This window comes from Stegostoma tigrinum, chromosome 12 (assembly GCF_030684315.1).
Source record: "Stegostoma tigrinum isolate sSteTig4 chromosome 12, sSteTig4.hap1, whole genome shotgun sequence".
Taxonomy (NCBI): Eukaryota; Metazoa; Chordata; class Chondrichthyes; order Orectolobiformes; family Stegostomatidae; genus Stegostoma; species Stegostoma tigrinum.
Genome location: NC_081365.1, coordinates 26,578,170 through 26,603,614, shown reverse-complemented (window position 1 = coordinate 26,603,614; position 25,445 = coordinate 26,578,170). Strand labels below are relative to the sequence as shown.

Sequence of the window (25,445 nt, the reverse complement as noted above, 5' to 3'; positions counted from 1 at the left end):
GGCTTTGTTGCAGAGTCTGTGAAAATGGTGAGTCATTAGTTTTCTGCTTGTTTCGGGTGATCTTTACTAAAAATTTACTTCCAAGTAAAAGAAAAAAACATACTGTTGAAGTTTCAGACAAAATTCAACCTGAACAGTAGACCTGCCTCTTGATTACAAAGTGTGAAGCTGGATGAACACAGCAGGCCATGCAGCATCTTAGGACCACAAAAGCCGACGTTTCGGGCCTAGGCCCTTCATCAGAAAGTTTTTTCTGATGAAGGGTCTAGGCCCGAAACATCAGCTTTTGTGCTCCTGACATGCTGCTTGACCTATTGTGTTCATCCAGCTCCACACTTTGTTATCTCGGATCCTCCAGCATCTGCAGTTCCCCTTATCTCTGCCCCTTGATTATCTGTGATTAGGACACTACTGTTTTCAGTGGTATCTGGGGGTAGCATAGCTTGGGCTGAGTGACACTGAGGCTGAACGATGCAACATGGGAGATCAGTGAGCTTGGATGAGATGAATGATTTGAACGTTACATGGTGTTATGGGTGACCTGGAGGTCAGAGACAGATACATTGGAATCAGTGAGAGTCCTGGGTACTGTGAGTACCTACATATATCAGTACTGTTTGGGTCTAGGCCCGAAATGTCAACTTTTGTGCTCCTAAGATGCTGCTTGGCCTGCTGTGTTCATCCAGCTGAACACTTTGTTATCTTGGATTCTCCAGCATCTGCCGTTCCCATTATCTCTGTTTTCAGTGGAGATGTTTTTAATCAAACTGCTCAGACCTGTTATGACATACCTCTGGAGACTGTGGGCCTTGAACTTGGGACTCTGGTTCAGAGGTATGGGCACTGTCAGTGTATTGCAAGACACCTCTGATTTTTGTGGACCCTTTCTCCCATTACCAAGCCCTGGGTATTTGTGTGGGCCATGAAAGCCCAGTTTGAGCGGTTTTACCCTTCCAAGTGCACATCTGAACAAATGTAGCTTTTATCTAGGATTTCTGTCTTTTCATGCAGATTTGGGTTTCATAGTGAATTTCGCAATCCCCCATGGAGTTTGGAAGAATGTGGATGTGGGTGCAGGCTGGTTAACAAGCCTGCCTTGGTTCTCCAACATAACAGCACACTTATCAACACGCTTTCAAAGGACACCAAACTTCGCCCATCAGTCTCTCGTACTGATTCCAATGTATCAGTCTCTGCCCTCCAGGTCATCCATAACACCATTCAACGCTCAAATCATCCATCTCATCCAAGCTCACTGATCTCCCATGTTGCATCATTCAGCCTCAGCGTCACTCAATCCAAGCTATACTCCCCCGAGATACCACCCCATGTGTATCAGAACCCTTCTGTCACACCATGTTGCCTCTGTGCTCTACAATCATCTTACATTCCTACTCAGCCAGTATGCACTATCTGCAGTCCTCAAGAAGCAGGCAGTATCAAAGGAGGTATTTTAACGCATCAGGAGAAGCTTAAACCTTTAAAAGTCTAACAAAGTTCTTATATCAGACACATCATTGACACTGAAAAGAGCAACATCTCTGTAAAAAAATTCAATCCATTAAGTATGTGTTAGAATTGTGAATAAATGAGAAATCACATCAAATGCATAGTCTGTTATGACAGCACCTTGTACTGTCAGCTACCCTTGGATCAATAACATCATATGCCAGCCTGAAGCCTTGCAAATTTTTAAGTCCATCCAAGCATTCAAAATAGCTGCAACTATCGTAATAAAAGCTTCCAATAGCATTGATGAAACTGACAGATTAGACTGATGTCTTAGCTCCACTTCACACCAGAATGCATGTCAATATATCAGCTGAAGCTGACAAGACTTTAAAAGAAAAACATTTTTAATGTTGCGTGGGATTTTCGACAATTTCAGAAAAACTGCAGTATATGTCAATTATTACAAAACATTGGTCAATTACGGGCCAGCCCGTACTTTATCAGGATATAACTTTGCAATGATGAATTATTGCAATGAAAGCACATCTACATGTCATTACAGCTTCTGATTGTAACATCTGAAATATTAGAGCAGTGTACACTTGTGTTTAAGAACGTTCCTGATTCCTCAGCAAGCTTCAAACACCTTCAAGGTGGTGCATTGTTTTAGAGCTTCCAAACGCCCAGCATACAGTGTATCAGAGAGAATAATATTTTCCTGTCATTCTTACAAGGAGTTTCTGATCCCATAATAGTTGTATGTGGAGTTTACACCCAAGGCCTTCTCGACCTACCAAAAAACCACAAGAAAAGAGAGTAGAATCTGAAAAGGAGAGGAAGTTTGTTTTTACCAGCAAAAAAAATGTCTTCAATACTTTGTGACCGAATTTACACTTCACTTGGGACAATCTGGCCCAATGTTGTTATGGATATGTCAGTATTTTAACATTTTAATGTTGTGTTTTTCAGGAACCACTGTTGCCATCTGCCTCGATGATGGGTTAGACCACTAAAGTACTATGGATATTTTTAAACTTGGAATTCCGACTTTTGTTTCTTAGAGGTCTGACGGACCCAAAATGTTTGCGGACATAAATTAAGTGGCTGGCCAGAGAGACAGAAAGAGAGAATAATGGAATGTAACACCTAAAGTGTCAAAGAAATTTCAAACAGTGCAGGCTGTGATCTGAGATAGCAAAGTGTGGAGTTGGATGAACACAGCAGTCCAAGCAGCATCTTAGGAGCACAAAAGCTGACGTTTTGGGCCTAGAAGCCTATTGAATCATCTCCAATATATGCAGGATTGATAAATGCACATGTTCAAGGAAAATACATAAATTGTTTATTTGGTGCCCACGCTGTGGTTTATCTTCTGGGGTTTGCATTTTTTTCTTCTTTCTTGGAGGCTAACAATTTGCAGGAGATTAATTCTCAGCATTCAGAGACTTCAGGACATTCCGAGAGGATTGACAACTCATTGGATCTGAATAGTTCTGAGCTGGTTGGTGAACTTGCTGGTGTATGGCCTGTCTGCACAATTGCCTGGTTGTGTAAAGGCTGCTTTCCCTCTGGGTTAAGCTCAACCTGTCAACTCTAGAATATTCCCAGGTGGTGTTGCCATGCATGTACCATGTATGGGCCACTTAATCTACTTGGCACAGACTGAGCCACTGCGTCCCATGTCAGCATCACCTGCTGATAGCTTTGGAGCTTCTGGAGTTTTTGTTGTGGTTGGTTTCTGCAGCTGAGTTCGTTTGAATTTCTGGCAAGTGGTTGCTCTGCCTCCCAGGATTTTGGGAATGAGAATCTGGCACGAGTAAAAGTGATCATGAGGATTGTCGAGAAGAACCAAAGTGGTTCACTAATGTCCCTCCTTTTTCAGGAAAGAGAAGTTGTGAGCCTTGCACAGTATGATTGCACATGACTTTCACTCACATCAGTGTGACTGTCATCTGAAATGGCCAAACAATTCTCTCTCCTGTTTTTTACTGTGGCCATCTATGTTTCTTCTGCTTTCAGTCTTTGCATTTAACCTTGAACCCAGGTCACTTACTTGAACCCCTAAATCACTGGGAACATCTGATTCCTCTCAACTCTGCCTCATTTCTTCATCAGTTTACAGTTCTACCACATTGGGACTCTGAAATCTTCTTTAAAAGCAGCCAGGTTTTTAAATAGTATTTATTTATTTGTTTGTATTTCCTCAGATTAGGCAATTTATTCCTGAGCATCACTGGGAAAGTTGGATTTTGCTGCTGGTCACTAATAGCTCAGAGGACAGTAGAAATCAACTACATTGTTGTGGGTCTGGAGTTGGGTGTAGTCCAGACTTGATATACACAAGTATGACGGTCACAGGCACATGCGTTTCTGGGCTAGTAGCCTGCTATTTAGTTATAAATGAAAGAGGTTAGGAGAGAAATCAAGGGCCTGGCACTGCTCCTGGACTTGACCCATAGCACCACTCTCTGACATAAACACAGTGACCTCACCACCCAAGCTTGACCATCCAACCCAACTGAGCACAGCATCCTTGGTCTGACTACAGGTCTTCTCTAGAACTCTATTGGGCCATAAAATACACCATTGAGTGTGGCCGCAAGAAAGACTAACAATCTTCCTTCACAGTGTCATGCTAAAGTGTTTGCATTTAAGATGGAGTCTGAAACCTTTATTCCGTCAGGTCTCATGTTCATGACATCATCACACCTCAGTCTAGGCCCGAAATGTCAGCTTTTGTGCTCCTAAGATGCTGCTTGGCCTGCTGTGTTCATCTAGGTCCACACTTTGTTATCTTGGATTCTCCAGCACCTGCAGTTCCCATTATTTCAGGCTGTGATCTGTATGAGTACAAAAAGCTGATGATTCATTGCTCAACAGCAAGTCATCTTGTTATGAATTATGGCCCAAACTGAACACACAATTTGTGTTTTTCTCTTTTTTGAATACAGAAGGATAGGGGTTAAAAAAAGCCAGTTGCAACTCCACTGTAGTGGACTGAATATTCAACCTGGGTTCAAGTGTTAATGCACTGTGAAGGTCACACAGTTGGAACATTATGCTCTCGTGTGGAGCTGGAAGAACACAGTAGGCCAGGCTGTATCAGAGGAACAAGAAAACTGACGTTTCAGATTGGGCCCCTGCACCTGCAGTTCTTGCTATCTCTATAATCTAGTTACCACTGTGTTGACAGTGGAGGAAGCCTGTTATACTCCAAGTGTTGTAAACCTGTTAGAGAATGGAATCCAGACAAAGGAATTTCAATTAGTCAATAAAACCAAGAATCTTAAAAAAAACTGTTCCAACTACCAAGACCAACACCTTCACATTATCTATCAACTATCTGATCTTCGTAAACAAGGTTGGAGATTATTTCTGTATTTTTAATCTTTAATTCTTTTGACTCATCTCTTGTGTCTAATCTGGGTGTATTGATGTTGTATGACTAATTCTTATTGCATTTAGTAATTAATAAACTTTGTTAACCCAAGGAAACCCAGTTCATTTTGCCCATTTTAAAACACCAGCCTTTTTCAGCCTATGGGGAAGATATCCACAAGGGAAGAGATTATTTTTGAATTAACCGATTGAAGCTAACTGAGGGAGTGGCTGAATAAAGAGAAGCCAGTTCACCCTCCCTCACCTGGTACCTTAACAGTACCCTTCGGCCCTCGATGTTGTGCCGACCTGTCATACCGATCTGAAGCCCATCTAACCTACACTATTCCATGTACGTCCATATGCTTATCCAATGACGACTTAAATGTTCCTAAAGTTGGCGAATCTACTACCGTTGCAGGCAAAGCGTTCCATTCCCTTACAACTCTCTGAGTAAAGAAAGTTTATGGTATCTGGTCCAGAAGTGTAATAATTTGGAGAACCTCACTGAGGAATCTGGTTGTAGCACATCAATTCCCGACTTCAACCCTTACAGTTTGCTTTTGTTGTGGACCTGCTTGACTGAATTACTGCTTGGTAGCAGCTGATATCCATCTACGGTATTGCTCACGTATAAAAGGCCTGACCTCCAGGGTGAAAGGAATTTAGAGAAAGAGGAGGAACTTGCACTGGTAGACAAATCAACTGATGTAGAAATAGAATGAGCCAAAAAGCTCAGCCGGTCTGTATCACCTGTATAGTGAGAAATAGAGATAACAATATGAGCACAGCAGGCCAAGTAGCGTCAGTGGACCAGGAGGGCTGACTTTTCAGGCCTAGACCCTTACAGCCTTTCGGGGTGGGGTCTGGGTGATTGGCAGGCGCCGCTCCCTCCCCGATTGTCAATCAACAACTTCGCCCGCCCACCCGCGGCATCACGTGACTACGCCGTGATACGCGCGACATTTTCTCCCCGTTCGTCTCACCACGCCCTCAAACCGGAGGCAGTGCGGGAGCGCGCCCGTGTGCGTGTGCGGGCATGTGAGCGCGATGACGTAAGTACGTGCGCACGCTGGTACGCGCAGGTAGGGGTTAGAAGCATGGCGGAAGAAGAAGAGTTTGATGTAGGGAGTCTGAGGAAAGAACTGGAATGGATAGAGAACGAGCTGCGAATGTCCCTGGGCCAAGTTAGCGCGTCTAACGAGTACTGTCTGAAGTTCTGTCGAGTGAGTGTGCTTGTTGCTTTCTTGTTGATTTTACTGCTGCTTGGGGAGGGGGAAGGGTGTGAGATTTTTGGGGCGGAATCCAACAGTCTTGGACTGAGAGCTTCTTGACAGCCCACCCAACCCCCCCCCCCCCCCCCGCCCGTTACACAGTCAAAGTTACACCACAAAATGTGTCTCACTGGTTACCCTCGTAGTCTATTCCCTTCCACCCCTCCCCCTCTCCCCCCCACAACCTCCCCGAAGTCAAATTGAAGGAGCTGGCTTACAATTTCTTTGGGAGAAAAGTTGTCTTCTCACTCACTCAGTCTCTTTTCCCCCACCCCGCCCTCCTGTCTGTGTATATAATGTTTCGAGTTGTTTCCCGAAGCTCATTTCATGGCTGTGGGGCTGTGACAATTTTATTTCAGTTTAATGAAAGGTTCACTTTTCTCTCTCGTTCTTCCCTCCCCCCCCCCCCCCCCCAAGGCCTGCACTTAACTGTCAAAATGCATCAACGTTGCTATTCAATCTCCATGGCGTAAACTGAAGTTTTTTTGACAAAGACGTGACTTCGGTGCGCAGTGTAAATGAATAATTTTCGATATTGTAGTAATTTTAATATCTGGTAATTACAAAAGGCTTTGATGTTTTCATTGTGGAGAAGAAACTGGCTTCCTTTTCTTCAACTAACCCTGATTAATCTGGAGGGGAAAAATGCAATTTTAGAATAATTGACTACTTCATAAATCGTTTGCTGTTTTGTATCTGACCTGATGTGAACCTTTCTCCCTCAAAGTTTTACAAGTCTTTGCTGCACAGTTTAGATATTCAGCTTATTAATCAGAAGCTCTAAAGATGTCTCTTCCCATCAATGTTTAGATATGTATGTATATATGTAAAAATGATGCTGCAATATGGTGTAGTGATGCATTAGATGAATTAAGGCATAAAAATTAAGGGTGGCTTTTTAGACTTTAGAGGACAGAAGATTGTAAGATAAACCTGTTGAGATTGTGTTCCAGAAAGCAGTTTGATAGTGTATATAATGTGCAATTGCACAGGACTTTTGTATGATTCCAGTTGTCTTAAATACATTTCAGTTGCTGCATTTATTATTTCTATGTTGAAGAAAGGTGTCGTACTTCAAAAATTTAGCAAGATTTATCCATTGAAATGGTCATTACAGCTACTGAACATTATGGGCTTTATATTTTCAAGTAGTGTTTTTATATTGTAGGTACTCATGCTGATGATGCCCAGATCTCTCTATCTCATCACCTCTTTTGATTTTTCCACAGTTGGAATTCTCACATTGCTTTTCTGATATTCAGTACTGGAAGAAATAATAATTTCTTATTTTTAAATATTTGAACGACTGAAGCCATTGTCGTTGGGCCCTGCAGGCAAACTATTCTGCAGCTTGGCCTGCTGTGTTCATCCAGCTCTACACCTTGTTATCTCATTGCCCAGATGTTTCCCTCGCTGGTGACTGTTTGAGGCCAAAATCGACTGTTCACAATCTTAGTTTGATATGCTGCCAATATATCTGTGCCATTACATAGACTGTCTGTCTATTTCTGCCTATATGACATCACCTATATCTGCCTAATCTCCTGTGCGGCTGCAACCCTCGTTAATGTCCTTTTACCTATTAGGCATGACCCTGGCAGCCTCCTAGATTCTATCACTGTAAACTTAAGATCATCGGAAACACTCTTGTCCTAACTGGCAAGTCCTGGTTGACCCATTACCCAAGCTCAGTGACCCACACTGGTTCTAAGTTAAACAACTTGGTTTTACAATTATTATCCTTGCTTTCAAATCTCTCCATGACTTCTCCTTTTGCTGTCTGTAATCTTGTCCAGCACACAGTCTTCTGAAGTGGCACTCTTCCAATTCTGACCTCTTGAGCAACTGTGTTTTTCATTGCTCCACAACTGGTGACACTGCCTTCAGTTACCGAGGCTCTAAACAACCTGACATAAATATCTGTTTTTTTTAAAATCTTCTACTACTCCTTAAATCTTTTACAAAGTTTTTGGTAACCTAGCCTAATATCTGTGATTGCTGTGTGTCAAGTTTTGCTTTATTACCCTCCTGTGTAGCACCTTGCAACATTTTTTTGTGTTTAAAACACTATATAAATATACTTATTTCAGCTTTCTTGGATTTCTTATGATAACAAATGGAAGATTTGCTATCACACTGCTTTAATTAAGCTCGCACAATTATTGTTATTTTCAGAGCAACTTGAATATAATGAGTTGCTGAGCTTGTTGTGCAAATGATTTTTCTAAAAAAGTCACTTAAGTTGAGGATAACTTCTGTATACTCTATGCCAGAAGTCAGAAATAAATCATGGGGCTACCAGTACACTGCTGGTGTTGCACTAGGCCTTGTTTCTGAAACCAGTTGATCTATTTATTATGGAGAGCTAGATCATTGAACTATCGATTGGAGAACTGCCCAACGGTGTGTGATAGTTACGAATCTAGGATATTGCATGCGTCATCAATGTCTGCAAAACTCATCTGTAGCAACTAGAGTAGAAAGTTGGTTTATTATAGCCTTGCCCTAATTGAGATTCTCTATCCTGCTAGTTTCTGTGGGATGTATTGAATGGTCTTTTCCTGCTTCATTTGTAAACTTTTAATTGACTTGCAATTTTAAGTTGCATTCATCTATTATTTTCTGTGATCATTCCATGTGTCTTTATACTGAAGAATACATGAATTAAATAAGGTAGTAAAAGGTAAAGCTACCATCTTTCAAGAGACCATAAGACTGCTCTATCAGAAAGGGAAGACTGGTGGTGTTTTGACCTGAGGATCACTCTGCCTGAGATTCAATTGAGAAGGTATGACCTTCATGGCAGCACAACAGAAAAATGTAAAATTTTTAAAACCATCAAAATCACTAGTGGAACAGTGCAGAAATCTAACCAGCTCCTTTGTATTAGCAAATATTAAATTTTTCTCAAATATTCATAATAAACCAACAAATATAAATCAACTTACATCCATTTGCTGTACAGAAAATAAGTGTAGAATAGATAATGCAAATTTTAGTAGCACAAATGTGGAATGTGTGCATTCCACGATCACATTACAGGCAGTATTTATTTCTTGAGTCACTTTTGTTTGGTGTTGTTGGAGTTAGAAATAAAGGCACTTTGACAGAGGGAGAAATACTTGCTTTCTCTAGAATGCAGTCACATAAGAGGCAGGAATTCAGATGTCTCGACAGCAGAATGGGAAGAGAAACACGCCGTTCGTAGGGAAACACAAACTACAGAACTTAGTTGTTCAACAAGTAAGGAGAAACACTTAGTAGAAACAAGGCTGACAAGAGAGCCCGATTAAACAAGACAAAGTTAACAGGTAAGCAAAAAGCAGCGTAAAGAACTTTTATGGCGAAAATTTGGCAAAATATGTTGAGAGTGAGCAGTAATGCAGGCCCACTAATGACAGGAGCAGTTGACACTATAATGGATCACAAGGAAATGATAGATTTGTTAAATTAATGTCTTCTTGTTTGGCTGGGGTAAAAAAAATGAGAAAAGGCACAGAAGCTTAAAATATCAAGTGGAGTAAATTATTTGATTGAAAGTTCTTTTCTTTAAATAAAAAGAAAGGCATCAAAATAATTGGACCTAAGGTAAATTAGCCTCTGTAATCTGACTGTTTTCACACCAATCATGAAAGAAATGGCGAAAGCAATGTTAACTTTGGTTATTGTTTTCCAAAGCGCACTAGATTGATTGAAGTGTTTTTCTGAATTGCAAATACTATTCTATTAAGTACAAAGAGTTTGAGGAACAGACCTGTTTAATCATATTTGAGGAAACATTGTCAACTGAATAACTGAACAATAAGAATACAATTATGAGGAACAGCCACAGGATTTGTACCTACAAGGTTTCTCTGCCGTTCAACAAACTCATGACAGATCTGATTGTGGCCCTATCTCCACTTTACTGCTGCCTCTGGTAAATGTTGACTATCTTATAGGTCAAATCCTGTCCATGTCAACCTTGAATATAGTCAATGGTACAACCACGCAACTCTCCTCCCTGCAGCAAAATGAAAATGCTCTCTACCGCATCTCTTGCATTTCCCACACCTCTGACCTCGCATACTGTCCCACACCAACGAATCCCCTGGTCCTCATGTATCACCCCACTAACCTCTGGATTCAATGTATCATTCTCCACCACCTGCAATCTGACCCCACAACCATGGATATATTTTCCTCCCCACTACAATCTGCCTTCTGTAGGGGCCACGCTCTCCACGACTCCCTCATCTGCTGCACATTCCCCACTAGTCTCATCACCCCAGGCAACTTTCTCTGCAACCGCAGGAAGTGCTAATCTGTCCCTACATCCACCCCACCTCCTACCTCCATTCAAGGAACCAATAAAACCTGACAGAGGTTCACCTGTAGGTCTGCTAAGTGGTCTACTGCATCCACTGCTCCTGATGTAGCCTTCATTACATTGGTGAGACCAAGCGGAGGCTTGGAGCCAGCCTTGTAGAGCAACTGTGCTCTGTTCACAACAAATGACAGCACCTTCCGGTTGCAAACCATTTTTAACTGCCCCTTCTATCCTTGGCTTTCTACAGTGTTACAATAACACCACCTGGAAATTGAAGAAGCAGCACCTCATATTCCGCCTTGGTATCCTACAATCCAATGGTCTCAATGTGGACTTGACTAGTTTCAAAATCCTCCCACCTTTGGCTTCATCCCGTGACCAACTCTCCCTCTCACCCCTGCCTCCTTGACCTGAGACAACCTGTCCATCTTCTCCAACCTATCCACTCGCCCCACCTCTCTGACCAATCCCCACCACTGCCTATCTGCACTCGCCTATCACCATCCCACCCATCTTTCCCATCCCCACCCCTTCTCTCTCTCTCTCTCTCTCTCTCTCTCTCTCTCTCTCTCTCTCTCTCTCTCTCTCTCTCTCTCTCTCTCTCTCTCTCTCTCTCTCTCTCTCTCTCTCTTTATTTTAAAGCTCCCTTCCCCCTCCCCCATTTCTCACGAAGGGTCCTGACCTGAAACGTCAGCTTTCCTGCTCCTCTGATGCTGCCTGACCTGCTGTGTTCCTCTGGCTCTACACTGTTAGCTCTGACTCCAGAATCAGTAGTTCTGACTATCTCTGAATGATACAACCTCCATTGCTCTCTGGGGAAGATGATTCTAAAACTGATGACTCTTCTAATCTCCATCTCAAATGAGACACTTTTGGAACCCCATGTCTCCTGGTTGTAGACTCCCTCATGACAGAAAGCATCCTCTCCCCAATCTTGTCAGAAATCCCCAAATCTTTTACATTTGATTAAGGTCATATCTCATTCTTCTAAACTCTCATGAGTATAGGTTAAACCATTCTTCATAGCAGGAATCACCAGTCAGCTTTGTCTGAACTGCTTCCGATACAAGTATTTCCTTCCTAAATAAGAAGACTAAAACTTTACAGAGTACTCTGGGTGCAGTGTCGTCAGTGTCAACATAAAATATTTGTATTGTGCCTTTTTGCAATAAAGACTAACATTGTATTTACTTTACAAAATATTTGTTGTGTACCTGTTTGCAAACTGTGTGATTCTTCTACGAGGGCATTCAGATTCCTCTGTACCGAAGCATTCTCACATGTCTGTCAATTTGAACAGTAGTCTTCTGTACTTGCTGAAGTGGAAATCCAAATGTACTATTTTCATTTGTTCATGGAAGGTGGATGTTGCTAGTTTTAGTCAATGTTTATTACTAAATTACCATGCTTAAGTGCCCCTTGAACTGAGTGACTTGTAAGGGCCATTTCAAGGGCAGTTAAAAGTCAACCATTTGGTCCGGTCTGGAGTCGCATCTCACAACTATTTGTGAGTCTTAATTCACAGTTTCCCTTTGGCAATGCCATGTTAACTCTTATTTTCTAACTGTCAGCGGTTACCTACTTAAATTTAAAATCTGTGGAAGCTAGAACTCAGAAATAGAAACAGAAATTGCTGGAAAACCTCAGCAAGTCTGGCAACATCTGTGGAGAGAAAGCAGAATTAATGTTTCAAGTCCAGTGACACTCCTTCAGATCTGAGCGGAGGAAATAAGTATAATAAATATCACTAGTTGAAAATGTGCTAGGGAAACTAATGGGGCAAAAGACTGAAATCCATTGGACTTGATGGAATGCTTCCTTGGCTATTAGTAGAAATAGCTACAGAGATAGTGGATGCACTGGTAGTAATCTTCCAGGGATACTTAGATTCTGAAAAAAAATCCCTGAGGATTAGAATACTGCCATCAATAGCATCTTTGGTTAAAAATGGAAGGAGGCAAAAAGACACTATAGGCCAGATAGCTTCACATCTGTTATTGGAAAATGTTAGACCCTATTATAAATCATATAGAACATTTACATTTGTGCATGATCAAACAAAGTCAGCATGACTTCATGAAGGAGCAATCATGCCTGACAAATGCACAAGTATTCTTTGATAAAGGCATTAGATAAGTGTAAAGCACTAGATGTAATACATTTGGATTTTCAGAAGGGGTTTGATAACACACCTGGCTGCTTGTTTAAAGCCTATGGAATTGGAGGTTTTCTGTTTGCGTGGGTAGGGGATTGGCTAACTCATAGACAAATTTGGATCAGTGGGTATTTTCAGGATGGCACCCTATAACCAGTGGAGTACCAGAGGGTTCATCACTGGGGCCACATTTATTTGCAATTTATAGTAATGACTTGGATGAGGAAAGTGAATTTACGGCAGCCAAGATTCTGGATGACCCAAAAATCATTGGGAAGTTAAGTGGTGATGATGACAGCAGAGAGTTGTGGGTTAACTGAGCAGACCTTTGGCAGAAGGAATGTAATTTGGGAAAATGTGAGATTATGAACTTTGGCAGGAAGAATAGAGGATCTGACTATTACTCAAGTAGCCAGTGACATTAGAAGACTGCAGACAGAAGAATGAAGATGTACTCGTCCATCAATCTCAAAGCTAGCATCCAAGTTCAGTGGGTAATTGGGAGAGCAAATGGAATGTTTGTCCATTATTGCAAAAAATTTGCTCAGTTGGCTGAATAGCTGGTTTGTGATGCAGCATGATGTCAGCAGCATTGGTTCAATTCTTGCCTTTGCTGAGATTACCATGAAAAACCATCCACCTCAACCTCTCTCCACACTTGAAATGTGATGCCCCGCAGGTCAAACCAATGCCAGTAATCTGTCTCTAATGAGAGAGCAGCTCTATGGTCTGTTAAGACCCTACTTTCACATCTACATTTCTTTAGGGTTTTGGGATGCTAGCTTCACCAGAAGATTGCTTGCCTTGGACAAGGCTAGATGTTTTTAGTTCATCTCTGCATCTAATAGGCTAGACTGTTTCAATTTCCCTCATTTTTGACTTGACAATGCTGTCAAATCCAATTAGAGATGCATATTCTATAAGATGCTGCATTTTTTTGAGAATCAAGGCAATAAAGTGAACTGCAAAGGTAAAGTGAGAAGATAACATCATACAATGCCTAAAGCCGATATTACAGTTTTTTAAAATGCCAATTCGTAGTTTAAGATATGCAGTGACAAGATTATCTTAAGTCAAAATAAAGATGATTAAAATTTGGCTTAAAAATATTCTTCCACGTCGATCTTTTCTTTGTTACTGTAAAGTACTTTTAAAGGCACTTTTTACTTGGTGATAGAATCGCGGTTCAACTTTTTTTGAACTTGATTATTCTCCTGTAGAATTCCCATTTGAATTATGGGTACATTGTGTAAACTGGATATATACAGTCATTGGACCAAACACACTCCAGGATTACAATTTTATGTTTAATAAACATGTCTATGCTATTCAACATTGGGATGGGGATAAATTATGATTGTTTGAAGTGGAGCAGGTACGGAACTTGGGTGGTTGCATCCCGATCATTTGATGTGATAATTAAGAATAAGTAAGAAATAAAATAAACCAAAGTTAGTATTTTTTAAGAGGAAATTTGTTGCTTGTCTGCAATCATGTGACAGCATGTTGCAAAAGACATAATTGTTAGCATGTTTGTGACAATTTTGGGGGACTTATTTTCATTTAAATAACCGAAATTTGTTTACATGCTGCTGAGTTGGAAAAAAAAATCTAATTAATTGTTTTTGATCACCTAAGCTTTTGTTTTAGATTAGTGTACTTTTGCTGAATTGACAGTTCACAAGTCAAATCATTAGCAGTCAAATTCATAAACAAAATGATTTCCTTAAATAATGTATTTTAAGGATTTAAAGTGGCATCACCTTTAATAACTAATATTTTTGCTTCAATTCAAACTACTGAAACAACACATTAATTAGCAAGGTGTCATCTAGCAGTAAGTGCTATTTTCCGAAAACTGCCAGAGTAATGGCGGCCCGGGTCGACAGTGGTTCAATAATGTTTTGCTGACTTTGCAAAAATCTGCCAACGAGGAATAGAATAGCACTTTATTGTCACTTGTATTTATGTAAATACAGTGGGATGTGTAAAAGTTGCCACAATTTGCCATCTTAGTTACAGAAATTATTTTAAAAAATTGAGACAAATTTGGGACAAAGTTAATCTTTTGCTCCCTCCATGACAATCTGGATTAGCTACAGGATCATGCTGCTGCAGCCACCTGAGAGGATTTCTAGACCGGACCCACCATGCTGCTGAAGCTGACACTGAAATCACTGCCATAGAAAGCAAGGAAGGACAGACTGGACCCACCAAATCACTAACACTGAAACTGTCACCACTTCTGTCGCTGCCTGTAACCATGGTTATAGCTGTGAGAAATGAACGGGAACCACTATCCACCACCACTAAAGCAACCACTGAAACTATTGCCAGGAAGAACAGACCAGACCAGACCCACTGACAATGAAGCCTTTGATAAAACTGTAGCCGCTATGGCCACGAGGACCGGACGTTCAGATCCACCACACTGTTGCTGCCATTGCAGGTCCTCGCCAATGCCTTCCACCATCACAGTCACAGTAAAGAGAAAAAGGTGAACTTTGACACAAAACTGAAATTCAGAAATGAAGAAAAACAAAAAGGCCAGCCAGGTGTGCGGTAGCATGCAGGCACAGAGTCCAAACGCTTTCTATCCTGCCGCTATATCTTGATTGATGTGATCTCTCTGCCATGTTTTTTCCTGTCTTGTTGGCAGTTTAATTGTGATGCCAGGTCAAGGGGCTGTCAGGGATGAGGCACCAAGTACTTCATGATATTATCATGTAACAACCCTTGAATTTGTGTATCTCCTAGATTTTACTCTGCATTCTAGAGTAATTCACCAAAGCTTGGTTGCTCCTTATAAGCAGAACTAAATGGTATCATTTATGAAGTGTCAACTTCAGATTTTATCTACAAGACAACTGTACTTAAAGTTTAGATTTTGATTCAGAAACGTCAGGGAACTTTTATTTGGTGAAATAACAAGTGTTGAAACTAATAGTTGAGGTTTTGAAACAATACTTAACCTCCAATCTTCTCTTCCCCAAACAGGTAACTGAATGGCATGCTGGGAGATGGCAGGTACCTTTGCCACTCGTTCATGTGCTTAAGAGTGCTGTTTGCTGTTTTACCAAAGCTAGACCCTTTCTTGCTCCAGAATGTGAACACATCCAATACGTCTTGAGCCGCCTGGCATTGTAAGTAATTTTTTAAAAATCCATTTTATTATTTTTTTGTTTTAGAAATGTGGTTAAACGTTAATTGTTTCACCGTCACATACATCCAATACTTGTTAAGGCAGATAGAATGTTGGCCTTTGTTACAAGGGTGAAGAAGTATAAAAGTAGGGAAATCTTGCAAATCACTTTTCAGGCATTGGAGATGTTGCACCTAGAGTACGATTTGCTTTATCATTAATTGAAAAGGATACAGTTGGCTTTGGAGGCTCTTGAGGAGGGTCACTCATTGGGTCCCTGGTATGAAGCAGATGCCTTATAAGGAAAGCTTTAACAAAGTGGGCCTTTACTCTGTATTTTCGTACATGCGCTTATATTTTGAACTGTCTTCTAATGCATGTTTACTGTTCCATGTACTGTGTAATTCATAATATTAGATCAAACATGGGTAAGTAAACTAAACCTTTCATGATTTCATGTTTGAGGCCACCTATCTCTATCTGTATGGTAGCTTTACGAAGTCTCTCCATTTGAATAAGATTTTTCTTTTTCCTTGCCAGCATAGTGATAGTTTCTCAATTTTTTTTTCCTCCTTAATCCCATCTGTCAGATTTCTGGCTATGATCTGTAATCTTTCCACATCCTTTAGCTTGCATCACCTCCATATCTTGGTTTCCTACCTCTCCTAGTATTGACAGCAAATGTGGTAATGCATTTTCTCTTCAAGGTATTAATGTAGCTTGTAAACAATTGAGACCCCAGCACTGATTCCTCTGTCACTTCATTCATTACAGTTTGCAGTCTGAAAGTGACCCATTTATCTTGATTTGATTTTAGTGTACCAGTCTCTTTCCCTCACCCCCCCCCCCCCCCCAACCACTGCGCTCTCTTCCACCACCACCACCCCCCCCCCCCCCCCCCGTAGCAACTTGTTATTACGACTTTAATATGCAAGCCATCAGGCTCAGGATGGTCAATTTCCTATCATCTTATCCTTTAACCTATTTTCTAGGCAATTTCAGCCAACCCTGAATTATAACCTTACAATGGTATTACTATTGCTGAACTGTCAATATCGCCTCCTGGGGGGTTATCTTCCAAACCCATGACTACTTCTATCTAGAAGGACAAGGGCAGCAGAAGCATGAGAACATCACCCGCAGCGCGTGCACAGCCCCCCCCCCCCCAAAAAAAAAATAAATAAGCCACTCATCATCCAATTTGAAAATGTACCCCCATTCGTTCTTCCACTGCTGGTTCAAAATCCTGGAATTCCCAAGCAGCACATAGATTGCAGTGGGTCAAGAAAGCTACCACCTTCTCAAGCGCAACTAGGATGGCTAATAAATGCTGGCCCAGACAGTGACACCCATGTGCCGTGAGTGAATTAAGGAAAAAATTCCTCTTAATGATCAGGTTACGCCTGTTGTTATGGCTGTGTGTGTTATGTATTTGTCTATCTTGACACAAATGATGGGTGAGTTTATTGATTCCCTCTTATGTTTGTGTAATCTGTCTCCCTGTAAACATCCCAGATATTATTGCCCATATTGCTGGCCTGCATTATTGCCTTTTCCTTTCTCTTTCTCTTTTTCATGTGTATGTTACCTGTAGTTGAATTCATTGTCTCCCAAATCCTGTGCACATCATAAGATCATGAGAAGGCTACATACAAATACAATCTGTCATGTAGCAAGTACAGCAAAACTACTTATACAATATTTACAAGATGGTTTCAGGAATGAGAAACTTCAATTACAAGGATAGCTTGAAGACCCTGTGACTATTGTTCTCTTGAGAGAAGCAGCTGAGAACAGTTCAGTAGAGGTTTACAAAATGGTCAGTAGGCTGGATAGAGTAGATTGGGAGATGTTGTTCCCTCTTCTAAGAGAAAAGAGATAAAAAGGCATAGACTTAATGTGATTTGCAAATTCAGCAAGGGTGATGTGAGAAAAACTCTCTCACACTGAGAAGTTAAGGTTTGGTTTGGAATGCCTGGAAATATAGTACAGGCAGGTTCGTTTGAGGCATTCAGCAGGGCATTGGGCAATTATTTGAATAAATATGGTGCCCACGGATATGGTTGACAAGCAGGAGACTGGCACTAGATCATACTGCAAATAAACAATTCCTGTGCTGTAACAATTGTGATTATGTTCCAACTTGGAATACAAATTCAACATATGGTTGACCTTGCTGAATGCATACTGTACCAACTTTCCATCTATTTTGTAATTCATTAGTAAGGATGCAAGAATCCCTCTTTTACTACAGGATTCGGCAGTATCTTCTCATTTAACCAGTATCCTGATTTTCTGTTCTTCCTGAGATAGTGGCCAACCATGCGTTTTTGCCGCAATGTTTTCCATCTGCCAAATTTTTGTCTAAGTTATTGTAGATTAATTATTTGAGTCTCTGTGCTGCTAGTTGTGGTACTCCTAGCAAACTAACCAGTAATCTGAAAGCCGACCCTTAGTAATGACTGTTTCCCATTGTTTAGCTAATCCTTTTATGTATGCTAAGCTATCACCTCTAACATCATTAGCTCTTTCTTGTATGGTAACCTTTTGTCTGATATTTTATTGAATACCTTTTGGAACACTTAAAAACAAACTTCCTGGTGCCCCATTATCCATCCTACTTATTACATTCTCCAAAGGAATTTAGTTTTGTCAAGTACAATTTACCTATTACAGAAATGTTTTGATTGCCTGATTTTCTAACAATCCAACTACCACCCCCTCATTTCTTGATATTTTCTCCGATAACAGGTGTGAGACTAACTAGAGTGTCCAGGGAAGTTTCTGCGAAAGGATCCTGACCCAAAATGCCAACTTTCCTGCTTCTCTGCTGCTTGGCCTGCTGTGTTCCTCCAGCTTCACACCGTGTTCACTTTGGCTCTAGTACCACAATTCTTGCTATCTATCATACACTTGCTTTTTGCCTCCCTCTTGAATTCAGATGTTACATTTGTACAATTCCAGTTTAATGGACCTTTTCCAGAATCTAGACAGTATTGGAAGATGGCGGCCAATGTATCCACATTTCGGCACCACCTTCTTCTAGGATGGAGGCCAATGAGTCCAGGATGCTTGCTAGCTTTTAGTTCCATTTATTTTCTTAATACTTTTTCTCTGGTATCAGAGATTATTTGACGTTTCTCCTATTCTTGCTGTACTTTGTGTTATACTGTAAAGATAGATACAGAACGCTTAATGCAGAAGTCTGCTACTTAGACTGATTTCTGTGGAGCCAGTACTTGTCTTAGCTGCTCATTTCTTTCTTATATATTTAAACATATTCTGACTTTTCAGACAGTTTTCGCTCATGCTGATGTAATTTCTCCCTTTTCTTGGTCATCCTTTGCTGTTTTCTGAAGTTTCATCAGTCTGTGGCTGCATTGTACATCTCTTCTGACAACATTTGTAAGATTTGCGGTTACCCTCAGACAATAAATTGTTCTCTATCTTTTTTCTCAATGGAATATATCTTTGAAAGATTTGAAATGTCTTCATAAATGTCTGCCACTGCTTTTCTGCCATCTTATCTCTAAACATTTGCCCAGTCCACATGAGCCAGCTTTTACTTCAAGATCTTGCATTAGTTACTTTTAAGTTTAGATTTCTTACTTCCGATGGACATTCTTGGCCTTAAACTGAATGTGAATTTCTGATGTGCCATGGCCTTGCTTGCCTGGATTAGGCAGCATGAGAGCATCAATCTCATCCTTTGTTAGGAGAGCTTTTTCCCCCTTTTCCCCTCTATACTTTTAAAATGTCAAACAACCCTGAATATTCAGAGCCTGGCTGTTATCATTTTGCAATCTTGTCTCTGAAGTAGTTAAATTGTATGTTTTGTGTATTCTGCTATCAATTTATCCATCTTTGCAGAATTTTAATTATTATGGCAGAAGCAATGTCATTTGACCCACCTTGTTATGATTGCTGCATGCATTAAGATTAAGAGCTTCGAATGTTGTCTCTTTCCTTACCTTTGACCTTATTTATTGATGTACTTCCGTAATTGTACACGCTATCCTCTCCTGTCACCCTCTGATTATCATTACACATATTGCTACACAGCACTATTAGCTCGTTTGTGTCAACTCTGGGGTAACAATCCACATGAAATTCTGCCTTGTTTTGATAAACCTGGATTCTCTATGTTCAGATTTTTGCATTGATGTTAAAAACCATTTACAGTGTAATGCAGTACTAGAGCACTTGAACCTTTTTTCATACGCTAAATAGGAAAGTCTTTTCTGAGCAGTCATATGGAAGCTAATTTTAATCGCCTCTTTCTCCCTCCATAGATGCTGTCAGACTTGCTGAGAGTCTCCAGCACTTTATATTTCAGATCTCCAGTATCCACAGTACTTTTCTTGAGTCATCAAAAACATTTTGTGGCAGTCTCAACACTCAGAAATGGGTGAAGGCGCTTCGCTTATCATGCAGTATATATTTCATTACTTAATTATTAACTTGGCTCAGCTGAAAGTATACTTTTGGTTAAACGATTGAGAGCTCCAGATCCCCTCCAGAATGAAACACATTTCAGGCTAATAGTTTGGTCTGATAGTGGGGTCCGGTCTGTTGCTATTTACGGTCACTGCATTAACTGGTGATGAATTGGGACTGCTCAGAAACTTGGCCTTCCATTTTTCCATCAACCAAAAACAGCTTCATTGATCATTCATTAAATTACTGTTTGTGGAATCTTGCTCTGCAGGAAAGAGCGACTGTAATTGCATACAATAAGACATTTAAAACTATCAGATGTGGTACGGTGTGTGTTAGTTTAAATTTTTATGGAATGCAAACGATTCTGGCAATGCCAACATTCCCAAGTATTTAGGATGACTCTTGAATCGTATGCAATTTCAATGACCTGTTTTCCCTTTTGAACCAAAACTAGTGATATTTTTGGTACCTTGCCATTCATGATCCATTTGTGGCTTTTAAAATGTCTTTTATTCAATCATCGGTGCATAACTGAGGAGTGGTAGCATCCTGAAAAGAATTGGGATATATTTATGTAAGCTTTCCTTTTTTAAGCTGAACAAATTCAACTGTTGAGAATGTAACCATTGGATCAATACATACCTTCCAACATGAGCCTATGTTTGCAGTGGTATGCCATAGAAAACTCTCATTATGTGCTGCTAGAAATTTACAAAAGGTACATGTAATTTGGCAGCTGACAAAAGTCTTTTACATGAAGCATTTAACTTTCTTTCCTTCCTCATAGATATTGTCTGACCTCCTGAGTATTTCCAGCATCAGCTGTTATCAAAGTTTGGCTGATTTTTGTGTGGCTTAGCTTCTGGCTCGTAATTTTTATACTTGAGGTTTTGAAGCATTTGTTTGGAGACCAAGAACTGCAATTGTTGTGTCGTCTCCAAAGATCTGGAATATTTGTACAGATTCTGCCTTCAACTTTACTGTATTGTTTATAGGAGCTGCTTTGAAGTATTGCTATATTGCATTGAAGATGATTCATCTAAAGGGTTCTGGGAAGAATTTTTAAATACCATTCAGGTAATATTTTTTGTTTGTATGAATGTCCTAGAAACTTTGTTAATTACATAAATTAGTTTCTACATAGTAAGTATAAGCGATTGAAAGAACAAGTTATGTTAGAGTATGCTTCCTTTGTCACTTGTTCTTGTCAGATCTCTTATTTTAAAACATTGTATTTATGACCCTGTTTTCAAATTTCTAATTTACATTTTCCCTACAGGAATGTCACAACGTTTTGCAAAATGACTTAAATGCAGAATTTGATGTACTAATCAGGTTGAGTAGAAATGGAGGCCCATGGCAAAATCCAGTACTGGTGTCTATCCTTAACCAAGAGTTAGTAACTCAGGAATTAGGTACGTATGGAGCAGATTAATAACAACACTTTTATTTCCCTGAAATCTCGGTTGAAATGTTTCACCAAGTACTCCTGGCATTGCTAAAACTTGAATTTTAGGCTTGACCTTATTCAAGGATGGCCTTTGACAGAATGTTGAGCTGCAGTAGTATTATTTCATATAGCATTTTCCCTGTCTGCTGTTCCTGTATTTTTGAAGAACTTGGATGCCCTTATTAATGCACACTGTTAAGGCTTTAGCAGCTACCCCTCTTCTGTTCTGCTCTCCTAGTTTTGGGGTTGAATTTTAAACTTCGAGTGAAAATTTTCTGGAAGCTTAGGTAAAGGTGCCATTGTCTCACCAGATCATTGAGAGAGACAACTGGTATTAGTTCAACCTGAGGGTGTCACCATGCCTCAAGCAAGGGGAGAAGCCGAAATGGAAATTCTTTCAAGGTAGTCTTAACTGGTGCGCGATTTGAATTTGCACTGTTAGCATCGCAAACCAGCCACTCATTCAACTGAGTTAACTAATCCCCTTTTGAAACTTAGTCCAGAGTAATAACTTGACTACATGCATAATTATTTAAAGGTAAAAGTTCCAGGAGATGATAAAGTGAGCAAGTTGTACCATGATGTACCAGCAAAGCATTTGCAAGTGCTGCTCTGCCAGTAGGTTAATCTGAGCCAGTAAAAGTCTCTTATTGCTCAACCCGTGACTCCATTTGGCCAGAACTGCGAATTTTCCTGATTTATGAAAAGTAAAGCACTGCAAATACTAGAAGTCAGAAACAAAATAAAAATGCTTGAAATACTGTGGTTCTGGCACTGTTTTTGGAGAGAGAAATTCAATGTTTCCTGACCTGCTGAGTATTTCTAGCATAACAAGATGTAGAGCTGGATGAACACAGCAGCCAAGCAGCATTAGAGGAAGAGGAAAGCTGAGGTTTCGTGCCTAGACACTTCAGAAGGGTCTAGGCCCGAAACGTCAGCCTTCTTGCTCCTCTGATGCTGTTTGGCTTGCTGTGTTTGCTGAGCTCTATGCCTTGTCCTCTTAGATTCTCCAGCATCTGCAGTTCCTATTTTCTGAGTATTTCTAGCACTTACTTTGAAAGCTTGAAATATTTCCTGTTGAACTCATGTCCATTTACATCTTAAAAGATTTTTTTTTTGTGGGGTGATCCAGAACCCAAGAGTCATTTTAAAAATAGGGAACCAGCCATTTAAGATAGATTTTTGTTTTCCTGCGGGTCATAAATCTTTGGACTTTGTTTGCACTGCCTTTTGAGGGGTAAAGAAAGAATCATTGATTTGAATCATTTGAAGGCAGAGATAGATTCTTGAAAAGTGTTTGAAATGTTATTGAGGGTAGTCTCTTTGGGACGATCAGGTCAGACATGATCTTGTTGAATGATAGAGCACCGGAGGTGAGTATCAGAGCTAGAAATGCAGGTTCCTTTCAAAGGTTACTTCCACTCCTGTGTTATGGTCTTATGGTAAGCCAGGACGAGTCTGGCGTTGGAGAACAATTGCTCTTTGGACTTATTAATTCAAATGTCATCTGCTCCAGAGATGTCCTTACATTCCTGAACAAGTTGATTCAAAAGCTAAGAGCTGGGTTCTTGGGACTGTTGTGGTACACTGGTGTTCCTTCCTCTGGGGCATTAAGTTCCAATTTCAAGTCCTATTTAATCCAGTGACATGTAATAACTTGTCGTAGAGATTGGTTAAAAATAATTCTTCAAAAATTAGGGCTCTTGTGGTGTCGTGGTAATGTCACTACTCTGAACCAGAAGGTTGGGTCATAACACCTGTGAAGCAGGAGGGGCTTGAATCCGTACTTTTGATGTGTTATAATATCTCTAACAGGCACTTATATAAATTTATTGCTAGAAACTATTTCCTCTAAGTATCCAGAATAACGAATTTAGGCTTAAGATTACTTGCTCAAGTACAATTGCTCATCAGCCCTAGGTTGCAGAACTTTTCTAAGGAGTGTGCACCCACAACTTGGGTTCTTTGCGTCCTTTCAGTGGCATGGAGGATTTTCCTTGTATGGGCTTCTGCATTTGCACCATCCACTTATCTTCCTTTATTCACTGATAATGGGAACTGCAGATGCTGGAGATTCCAAGATAATAAAATGTGAGGCTGGATGAACACAGCAGGCCAAGCTCCTGAGATGCTGCTTGGCCTGCTGTGTTCATCCAGCCTCACATTTTATTATTTCCTTTATTCACTGCCTGGATACCCCTATTCTATTCTACTGGATGGTGCAGGTCCCGATTGGAGGAATGTCTACATGAGTCCTGCAGCTTTCCGTCAGGGACATTGGATGAAGGGTGTTGATTGCAGCAACAGTGGATAGTTATAAGTTAAGGTAGTTCATGGTTTCCTAGCTCAACTACTTATTCTACATGTTGTGGAGATTGTGAACCACGTATATGTTGTGGGTGGATCCCCCCTGTTAAGTTATGTTGAAAAACCTTTGATTGTTCTTTGGGTACCTGGTGCAGAGTGGTGGATATGTCAGAGGACCTTCTTGGGGCTTTGTTTCTGGACCTGGCCAAATTAGCAGGTCCAGGCAGCCAACTTGGATAGGGATCATAATTTCCAGTTGCCTGCCTGTTTGTCACAGATGCATTTCTGCCTAGGTTTCCTTAGAGGGGACTCGGGCTTCTGAACGGAAAGGTGGAAAAGAAGGAGTGGCACTGAACTACAGATTACAGAATCGTCTTTGTAAATTTCAGTCATTTTTTCTGCCTAATTTGACATTTGGAAATCAGTCTGCAAACATTATTCTTGCACCTAATTTGTATGTCCATATGTTTTAATTCTGTTGAACTTAGTTTGTCTTCATGTTATTTTAAAAGAAAAACACTGATCAAAATGGTTTGGCTGTTAAAACCAGCTAACATACTAATTGATCAGGACACTTGGTGGGTGACATTTCTCATTATCAGAGCTAATCTTGTTTTACTTTTTAAAACCAGTAGATCAAATTTAAATTGTTTTGAAAAATGTCACAATGCTTGTCCTTTGTTCAAATTCCTTCAATTATTTCATCCATATTGTAAGTCCATAAAGGCTGTTCAGCTCATTGAGACTGTTATGACATTCAACAAGATCATGGTTGATCTGCTAATTCTTAACCCACTTTCCTGTCTTTTCCCCATAACTGTTGTTTTCCTCACTGATTAAAAATCTGTCAATCTCAGTCTTGAAAATACTTAATGACCCAGTAAAGAAATTTAAGATTCACAACCCTCGGACAAGAAATTCCTCCTCTCTCTCTTGAATATACAATCCCTTAATCTGACTCTATACTCTCTGATCCTAGAGTCTCCCACAATGGCAAGCAGTCTTTCTGCGTCAACTTTATCAAGTCCTCCAAGAACCTTGTATCTTTCATTGGAATCACCTCTGATTCCTCAATATTCCAATAAGTACAGGCCCAATCTACTCACGCCCACCTTATACAATATCCCCTCCAACCCTGATATCAGCCCAGTGAACCTTCTTCGGACAGCCTCTCGGGCTTAGACATGTTCAGTATTCCAGCTCTGGTCCGACTAGTACCTCGTTTAATTTTAGCAAACCCTCCCTAATTTTATACTTCACTCTCTTTGAAATAAAGGCCCACATTCCATTTACCTTCCCTGTTACACACAACTTGGATCCTAGCTTTTTGAGTCTTCAGACCCTCTGTTCTATAGCTTTCTGTGGTCTTTCTCCAATTGAAAAACAGTAAGTTCTTCTATTCTTCCTGCCAAAGTGCATAACCTCCCATTCCCCACGTTATATTCCATCTGCTAAGTTTTTGCCCACTCATTCAACCTGTCTGCAGTGCACTGCAGACAATGTGACATCCTCACCTCTTGCCTTTCCATCTATTTTTG

The 25,445-nt window shown here is 40.4% G+C and overlaps 1 protein-coding gene across 1 annotated transcript in view; it reads left to right on the top strand.

Annotated features, from left to right (window-relative positions):
* The first annotated feature begins 5,906 nt into the window (after positions 1 to 5,906).
* LOC125456893 (zinc finger protein 654-like) overlaps positions 5,907 to 25,445 on the top strand; it is a 47,827-nt gene continuing 28,288 nt past the window's right edge. The window contains exons 1-4 of the mRNA XM_048540407.2: positions 5,907 to 6,056; positions 15,566 to 15,711; positions 21,146 to 21,227; positions 21,430 to 21,565. Of these exons, the coding sequence (XP_048396364.1) occupies positions 5,931 to 6,056; positions 15,566 to 15,711; positions 21,146 to 21,227; positions 21,430 to 21,565 (490 nt within the window). The 5' untranslated portion in view covers positions 5,907 to 5,930. The remainder of the gene's footprint in view (positions 6,057 to 15,565; positions 15,712 to 21,145; positions 21,228 to 21,429; positions 21,566 to 25,445) is intronic.